Source organism: Engraulis encrasicolus, chromosome 23 (genome assembly GCF_034702125.1).
Source record: "Engraulis encrasicolus isolate BLACKSEA-1 chromosome 23, IST_EnEncr_1.0, whole genome shotgun sequence".
Lineage (NCBI taxonomy): Eukaryota > Metazoa > Chordata > Actinopteri > Clupeiformes > Engraulidae > Engraulis > Engraulis encrasicolus.
This window is the reverse complement of record NC_085879.1, coordinates 8,174,906-8,183,898: the sequence shown is the minus strand read 5'-3', so window position 1 is coordinate 8,183,898 and position 8,993 is coordinate 8,174,906. Positions and strand designations below refer to the sequence as shown.

Genomic DNA, 8,993 nt, shown 5'->3' with positions numbered 1-8,993 from the left:
AACGGTAGTCGGTAAGTAGATATTTGCATGGTGAGAGAACCTCACTCCACCACACGTAACTAAACATACTAGTGATGGACCATCCAATCCATGCAGGTTACACCTTATTTTACTCAATAATAGTATATGGGTAGGTACAGTGTAAAAAAGTGTCTTATATGTGACATGGCGAACTTGATGATGCACGCTTAAGTTAAAGTCGGTAGCTATTGCTATTACAGTACATGCATAATCTATGACGTAGGCTACAATTACATGTAGATTTTACCAAAAATAAAAGGAAATGTTAACATCCAGATGCCATATTCAGTGCTGTGGTGATCTGAAACCACACCCATTGTAAAATAAACAGCAATACTACACTTACCCTTTTTATTGCCCAGATAAGAAGAAAAGCTATGGCTGATTAGTGAGTTAAAGGCATGTTTTAAAGGTATGGTTCCTCTCCTTACGGGCATGCACCCTTGCCTTAAGACATGAATTCGAGTCCAGACGAGCACAGAGCTAGGCAAGGTGCACATCATTAGGTGTGGGAAAGAAAGAAAGAAAGAAAGAAAGAAAGAAAGAAAGAAAGAAAGAAAGAAAGAAAGAAAGAAAGAAAGAAAGAAAGAAAGAGTCAGAGAGAGAGAATGGGAGCGAGAGGGGGGGTTGGGGATGCAGAGAGAGAGAGAGACAGAGAGAGAGAGAGAGAGAGAGAGAGAGAGAGAGAAAGAAAGAGAGAGAGGAAGCAAGAGAAAGAACAGACCGTGCCAAAAGAGTATTTGCGAGCGAAAAAGACAAAAAGGAGAGAAAGAGGGCATGAAATTAGGACGCCACAAATGATAAGAGCACCAAAGGCCAGTCCACCAATTTCAAAACACATAATCACACGGAGACATCTCAATATTTCTTGACATTTGATGAAATCAAATATGTTCCGCATACATTGGGGGGTCACCGCAAGTGGCATTTGAAGGACTCGCTAAAAAAAGGAGAGGAATATTGCAAAGGCTGCCTCCTGAGAAAGATCCGGATCAAAGCCAATATGAAATAGAAGAGGTATTAGTGCCCCTGGGTGACATGCAGAAGAGGCGGTGAAGTGAATCAATGCAGACAGCAAAAGGCTAAGCCAAATGGTAAACCAATGGCCCGTTGTCTGTTTTGTGTCTTGTACAAGACCTATGTCAACAAGTCGGCCTTGGCCACAAGGAAAATGGGTTTGGTTTGAAGTGTGTGTGTGTGCGTGCACGCGCGTGTGTGTGTGTGTGTGTGTGTGTGTGTGTGTGTGTGTGTGTGTGTGTGTGTGTGTGTGTGTGTGTGTGTGTGTGTGTGTGTGTGTGTGTGTGTGTGTGTGCGAGCGCTTTCGTGCATGTGTGCAGGGGGGCGTGGTATGATTAAAGTGCAGATGAAAAGACAGTCAAAGTGATGTTTTCTGAAATCAGTGACCCCTATCTTTCTCCAACAGCGCCTCCTCTACGAGCCTCTGATTTGAGTGGAGGGAACTGTAAACCAAAGTCTGATAATAACCTTCATTTGCTAATTGGTATGCAGAGGTCTCGAAATAAATTACTGATCAGCGAGCTGTTACCGTGGTGATAACGTGAACAGAAGCCCAAATGAGGGATTTACTGCGACATGGAAGGCTGCTGGAGAGAAAATGAAGGGAGGGCATGGAGAGAATGAGAGAATTTCAGAGAGGGAAAAAAATGTGGGGAGGGGGGTGGATGAAGAGGGCAAGGTTTTTTTCCAGTATTGGGAGACCCTACTAAGATTCATAACATACTTGAGATACACCAGCATTTTAAGAGCCTCAATACTTCATTTAAATGGTTCTTCTAACCTAGTTCACGTTCGAGCTGAAAGTAATCCCTAACAACATCTCAGCCACTATCGGTTTTCCCTTCTGATGATATTAAAAGAGCCGATATTGAGCGCTGACACAGTTGACCTCCATCTTAAGCGCTATAGGGTAATGACAGTAGAGGAGTTTACATCGGCAGAGCCAAATCCTGGCAGACGAGGATTGAGCTCCGCCATTTAGTGAAATGAAGTTTCCCAGAAAATGCATTATGAGTGTAGAGCGAGAGTGGACTGAGTCACGGCCTGGAAATAACTCTTTTTTTTCACAAAACATATAGGCTACAGACGACAAAAAATGAGTGGCTGACGACATCCTGTTAAAATAAATACGTCTAGAGAGATAAGCTGATGTTATCCACCTTCACTTCCACCATCTCTTTTTAGAACTCCCACAATGTCGTCACACTCCCAACCAAACAGAAGGCAATTAACTTAATCAAACAAAACGGCATGTCGCGAAATTAATCCAGACAGAAAATAAGCGCCAACAAAGAGATAGTCCTGTGTTGCACAAACCAGGACAAACTGTAACAGTGATGGAAACAACTAGAAGAAAAACAGCCCGAGGACAAGCAGACCCACTTCAAAAAGACAGATGGATTCCGTGAGAAGAAGGGAGGGAAATCAGCAGATAGTTGACCAAGTAAAATGTAGTGCCATTTGCGCATACTTTGCAGTGCGTGATGGACAATATGGTCATCTGCGGGTCTGATGGTGCAACTGAATGCTACATTTGCGGCATATGGCCTTCCAAAATAGCAATCGGGGGCATATGCTCACCAAAGCCAAATTAATGTTAATAAGATTCATCTTTTTGATTTGTGTTTATTTGTACACTGGGTTGTTCCATTAACATGACACAGGAGCCACATAGTCGTACCACTTTCCCTTAGTGTCACCTCAAAACAGATGCTGCATGCAGTTTACTCTTTTATTAACTCACATTTATTTACTTACATTGCCAGCCAAACTATGACACACAAATGATTTCAAATGATGCGTAATCGGTGACAAAGCCCCTGATCAACTTCGATCATGATCAACGAGTTTGGAATTCTCTGAGGGGGAAAATGGGGTTGTGCGAGAGCTTGGGTAGGTGGCGAGATAAAAGGATGGAATGCGTGGCGGAGGCAGGGGAGGACAGGGGCAAAGCAGCCTCCGGGCGGGGGCAGGGAGGCGGGGGCTAGAGAAGTGGGTTAGAGGAAAAAAGGGTGGGGGAGTGCGCAGTCAATGAATCGTTTGTTTGTTTGCGACACAACCTATTTGGTCTCGTTCCCACACCGCCAATGAGGGGGCTAACCCTCTCCTGTTCTAAATTCCGTCACGTCCCTTTAGCGAGTTAGCAAAGGGACTAATGGGACAGACCGCCAGGAGCCCTCATTAACCGCACACTATTTACAAACAGGCCGACTGAAACCATTGTCTATTCTGATGAGAGACTGTCCTAAGCGATTCAAACATTTCCATCTGACACATAGAAAAAAATGTTCACTTCATTTCACGACGTCATTTTGTTACGCAAATGTTGGCAGCTAGTTAACTTTCTCAACGTACACTTTAGTCAAACTATCTCTATGAACAGCTGCCCTACAAGTCTGCATGCCGCTGTCCATTCAGCACCACACAGCGGACTTTACAAGCAAGCCAGCCAACTCGCTAAGGTAGAGAGGGAGGAGGTGAGGACTGACTGCATGGTAGGCTGCTCATGGACATACACATTTCATGCCTTTATTAGCCGTAGCCTTCTGCACAACACCACAAAATCCTCTCCTCTGCCCGCGCGCTGTCAGATGAACTGCTCGAAAATCGATTAAACAAGAGGAAAATAGGCTTGAAAACCCACCCGAAGAGTGCTGTCGATGCGTGGCGTCGTGGTCACTGTCTCCCTGCTCGCTGTCCCCGTGGCCGCTGTCTTTGGAGCTCACAATATCCGCCTCCTGGAAGGCCGAACTGCCAAAGAGATAGAGTGTGGATTAGAACAGAAAAAGGTAAGCATTTCAGGTGCAAAACGGTGGTGCTCAGAGTATAGGGAATTGATAAGACAGCACATGTCGTGGTAAGGGGAGACCATTCAGCATCACCACATTATAATGTTGTTGTTGAGAAATTACTCCCCGGACACATTTTAGCTTATTGAAATACTCATGACCTGACTTAAAGCCAAATGAGCAGAGGAAATCAAATAGTTTAGAGACCACGGGCGTTTGGGGGGAGATGGGTGGTTAAGAGTTGCTGACTACACTACGAAGAGCGGGGGTGGTGGGGGGGAATACATTTAACTCCACTTACATAACCACCATCCTCTCTAGTGAGCCATAGAACGGCCACCCCGCAGTTCGCATGTGTGCGACACCCGTTTAATGTTGGATAAACGAAATAAATGTTAATGTGCTCGCGAAACATCCTCGCAAACACCTGGCGACGCTCCAGGTGCGCTGGCTCTCACCTGTTCACGCGCCTCGGTCTGTCCACCAGGTAGCTGAGTTCTGCACGCTGATGTTTGGTCTAAAAAATGAAGGCATCGATTAAATAGATTTCTTCACTAGCATTGGCACAATCATCATCATCAGAAACAACAACACCAATAATAATAATATCAGGCCTAACAATAATAGTAGGCTAATAATGTCATTTATCATAATAACAATTAAAACGTGTTTTTCATTATTTAGAAGCATGTTGTGGTGAGGTTTTATTTGCCAGTTTCCCTTCACACATTGCCTAGGCTAGCGGTTTCAGAAAGCCAATAAACGCACTACTCATTTAGCCCAGCACAGCTATAGATGGATCTTTGTTCCGCTGTGACTCTGCATGGCCGTGTTTGGCATGCCTAATGAGGGCCCAGGGTTGAGGGACCTGGCCCAAAACCTGTTCTGCTGCCATGGAGCCAAAGCGACGTCTATTATTAATTTATTTCTATTAATTTATTTATTTTTGGATGCTTAATGTAGTCTGCTCGACTATGCTGTTGTCTTTTCGCGATAGACAGGACTAAATAGGCTGCATCCCTCCCGGAATCAATTTGGAAATGGAAGTCTCTCTCTCTTTCTCCCTCTCCCTCTCCCTCTCTCTCTCTCTCTCTCTCTCTCTCTCTCTCTCTCTCTCTCTCTCTCTCTCTCTCTCTCTCTCTCTCTCTCTCTCTCTCTCTCTCTCTCTCTCTCTCTATGCATGTGTGTATGCTTGATTTGTCATTTTCCCAGCAAAACGTTATCAACCTGTTTATGTGGGTATTTTAAATATTCCTGATGAATAACGAAAGGATATGTTCTAGTATTATTTTACTACTTATTTCATTGGGATTGAAGGCAGTTCTGTCGCATATGTCTGATAGTAATTTTGAGTTGTATCCAACAATGTAGGCCTATAAACCAAATGCCAGAGCATGACTAATGGTGTGGATATGTAGCGCACTCACTTCCTGCATTACTCCTCGTGCTTAAATGCAATTTGCATTATGACCGTGACAACTTAAGAACCCACTTACAATACATCTCCACAGTTTTTTTTTTCAACTTGAGAAAGTTGTGTTCTTTTATTGATGTAATACTGAGCCGTAGCAGCATGGTACTATATACTGGGTAGGTAGTTTGGATGAGGTATTGAGCCTTTTATAGAGCGCCCTTACCTCGCTGGATAAGATGCTGCCGTTGGATATGATGTCAGGCTGCTGCTGGTCAGTGTACCCTGTTACTATCGCTCCGCACGGGTTGTGTTCTGTGTCGGCGCTCCGTGACGGACTACAGGCCTTGAGGAACATGAGGTCGGTTTTGGCGGACTCCGGCGTCAGACATACCTGGTAGCAGTAGTTCTGGTTCTGGTGGAGAGAGCCAAAGCTCCCCGACTCCTCCACGGGCACCTGTGACGCACTGGCCACGCTGACAGCCGCGTTGGTGGCGGCGCTGGCGTGAGCGCTTTGCACCAGCATGATGTCCGACTTGCTCAGCTTTTTTTTCTTGCGCGCGGCCCTCGCCTGCCTGCCGCAGCAGCACGCGCTGCAGCCCAGGAGGCAGCAGTCGCTGGACAGACACGTGCTGTAGATATTCATTTTCTTATCCTTCTGACAGCGCACCGCCAGCACGATCATGGCCAACAGGAAGATGAAGGTGACGGAGCCCAGAGCGATGATGAGTATTAGGGTCAGGTCCAGACTGTTGTCTTTGGCTTTGGCCGTGCCACTTCGGTCCCCGTTGGGGCCATCCACCACACTATCCACCAGTGTCACCATCACGCTGGCGCTGGAGGATAGGGGTGGTTGGCCGTGGTCCCTCACCTCGATCAACAGGTCATACAGCTGCTGGGGGTCCCGCTTGGCAGACACTCTCCGGGCAGTCCTTAGCTCTCCTGTCCGCCAGTCCATCCGGAACATTCCGTTTTCATTGCCCCTCTGGATGCTGTATGACAGCCGTGCGTTTTCGCCATCATCAGCATCCATGGCGACGATGCGAGCGACCAGGTATCCGGGCTCAGCTGAGCGGGGGAGAGGCTCTCTGGCCGTGCCGTTTTTGCCCAGTGGTGCAATTACCGAGGGTGCATTGTCATTCTGATCCACTATAATCACATTGACTGTGGCGTTTGACGAGAGTTCGGGGATACCGTTGTCTGTCGCCTGGACTGTGAAACTAAAGTCTTTGAGCTGCTCATAATCGAATGACCTGAGGGCGTATAGAGCTCCACTCTCGTTGTTGATTGACACGTAGGTTTTGACCGACATACCCTGTATGTCACACTCCAGTATGGAGTAATTTAATTGCGCATTTCGGCCTATATCGGGGTCTATCGCGTTTACAGCATGAATGTAAGCACCGGGGACATTATTCTCAGTCACATACACATCGTAAATGGGCTGCGTAAACGCTGGCGCATTGTCGTTTTCGTCAGAAACTTGGACTTTGATCGATTTACTTGTGGCAAGAGACGGAGAACCCTTATCTCTGGCTACGACCGTCACTGTGTAGGAATCTGCGCTCTCTCTGTTTAGGACACCGTCCGTGACAATCGTGTAATAGTTCCCGAAAGAGGTTTTAAGCTTAAATGGCACTTCGCCAAGGATTTCGACATGAATCTGTCCGTTGTCTTCCGAGTCCTTGTCCATGACGCTGAGCAGCGCTATCACTGTCCCCGTCGCAGCATTCTCGCTCACGGAGTCGGTGACTGTGCTGAAGGTGATCTCGGGCGCATTGTCATTCACATCTGTCACTTGCACCAGAACTTTGCAGTGCGCAGGCACCGCATTTGGTCCCATATCCTTTGCTTGGACATAGATCTGGTACAGGCTGCTCTCCTCGAAATCCACATCTCCCCGCACCTCTATCCTCCCTGTCCGTGCGTCTATGTCGAATAGCTCCTTTACCCGACTCGATATGTGATTACTAAACGAATACACAACTTCCCCGTTCAGTCCCTCGTCCAAGTCAGTGGCGTTGAGCTGAATAACCAGAGTCCCGACAGGCGCGTTTTCGGCCAGGCTAACGGAATAGACGGGTTGGTCAAACACGGGAACATTGTCGTTGGAATCAAGCACTTTCACCACTAATAGCGCGGTGCCAGTCCGCGGGGGCTGGCCACCGTCCACTGCGGTGAGCACGAACTTGAGAATGGACTGCTGTTCACGATCCAGGGGCCTTTCCAGCACCAGTTCCGCGAATTTATTCCCATCTGTTTGCGTTTGTACATCCAGGTAAAAATTGTCATTTGTGGTGATGTCGTATGTGCGTAATGCGTTAATGCCCACGTCCGGGTCGAAGGCAGTCTCGAGCGGGAAGCGGGTGCCCGGGGTGGCACTCTCGGAGATCTCCACGGTAATGTCAGTCTCCGGGAATTCGGGCGGATTGTCGTTAATGTCCAATACCTCTATTTCGACGCGGAAGAGTTCGAGTGGGTTCTCCAGAAACACCTCGAGGTGGAGCATGCAGGTAGCACTCTGTTTACAGATGCGCTCCCGGTCAATCTTCTCGTTGACGTAAACCACACCGGTTCCCAGGTTCACGTCCAGGTAAGGGCTTCGCGAACTGGGCACAGTCTGAAACCTGCGGGTGGCGAGTTGGGTGAGGTCCAAACCCAAGTCCTCCGCGATATTCCCCACAAATGTTCCGGGCTCCCCCTCCTCCGGTACCGAGTAACGAATCTGAGAGAGCACGCCATTCGCAAGACACAGCAGAAGCAGAAACACAACCATCTCCAAACCAACAAGTGCACTTGAAAGAATCTATTCCAAAACTCCCATCACCGACTCCTCGCGTTAAGGCGCAGCTTCTTAAGGCTTGCGGGACATAGGCGCAAATCATGCACATTAGAGCTGCCTGCAGAAAGCCATGCTGCCCCTGTGCACTGTCCACTGTTGGTCGGTTCCCCAGAGCGTTATCTCTCCGCGCAGTCCAGTTCAGCAAACACACAGGCTCTGCGTTCTGAAGAATCGTGATATTCTGGCACAAACGCGCATTCCTATGATGACGAATGCGTCTCAATAACTAAAGTCAGTATATTGATCTTGATGGAGAAGAGAAAAAAAAACATAATCCATTCATTCTCTGAATTCGACAAAACGTTTTAAAAGTACCATAGTGGCTATTTCTATTATACTGTTAAATGGTAGCTATTGTTCTAACTTATTTGCGAAACTGTAGTTATTTTTTTTATACTGTCCCCGTTTCTTGGGCGCTCCAGTGGTCTCTTCTCGCACAGGACTGAAGGTCCGACGGTCGGCAAGTTGGTTTTTCCGCATCTCACTTTCTGCGCCAGCCAATGCCTTGCATAGACACCGGCAGAACAGTCGTCTCATTGGTGCTTCAGTATGCCAGTTGCATCTCTAGCAGAAGACCCGCCCCTGCCGGTGGCTGCGGGATTTCAACTCATTGAATTGAATAGCTGATGAGCAGCAGAGAAAGTCCGTTAGGGAACAACAAGGTGACGAAGTTAGATATAACAAATAAGGTTCTTTTTTATAATAACTCACTACAGTAGGCCTAGGCTATCATAGATCTCGAAGTCGCAAGATAAGTTCATTGGATACACACTGTCGCCGGCTTTTCTATAGTGTAAACGCGCCAGTGTTGTTTTCATCATCGCAAATAGGATGGGTTGTCACGTTGTCACATAGTATCTGTATGTCGCTGAAGGTAGGTTTATTTTGGGGCAAGGGCAAGCACAGACCATAC

General features: G+C 47.3%; 1 protein-coding gene across 1 annotated transcript in view; it reads right to left on the bottom strand.

Moving 5' to 3' along the window:
* Positions 1-8,497, bottom strand: part of pcdh10b (protocadherin 10b) — a 15,047-nt gene extending 6,550 nt beyond the window's left edge. Inside the window, exons 1-3 of the mRNA XM_063190614.1 lie at positions 5,465-8,497; positions 4,286-4,344; positions 3,683-3,789 (exon numbers count right to left, since the gene is read on the bottom strand). Coding sequence (XP_063046684.1) covers positions 3,683-3,789; positions 4,286-4,344; positions 5,465-8,014 — 2,716 coding nt within the window. The 5' untranslated portion in view covers positions 8,015-8,497. The remainder of the gene's footprint in view (positions 1-3,682; positions 3,790-4,285; positions 4,345-5,464) is intronic.
* Between the last annotated feature and the right edge of the window lie 496 nt (positions 8,498-8,993).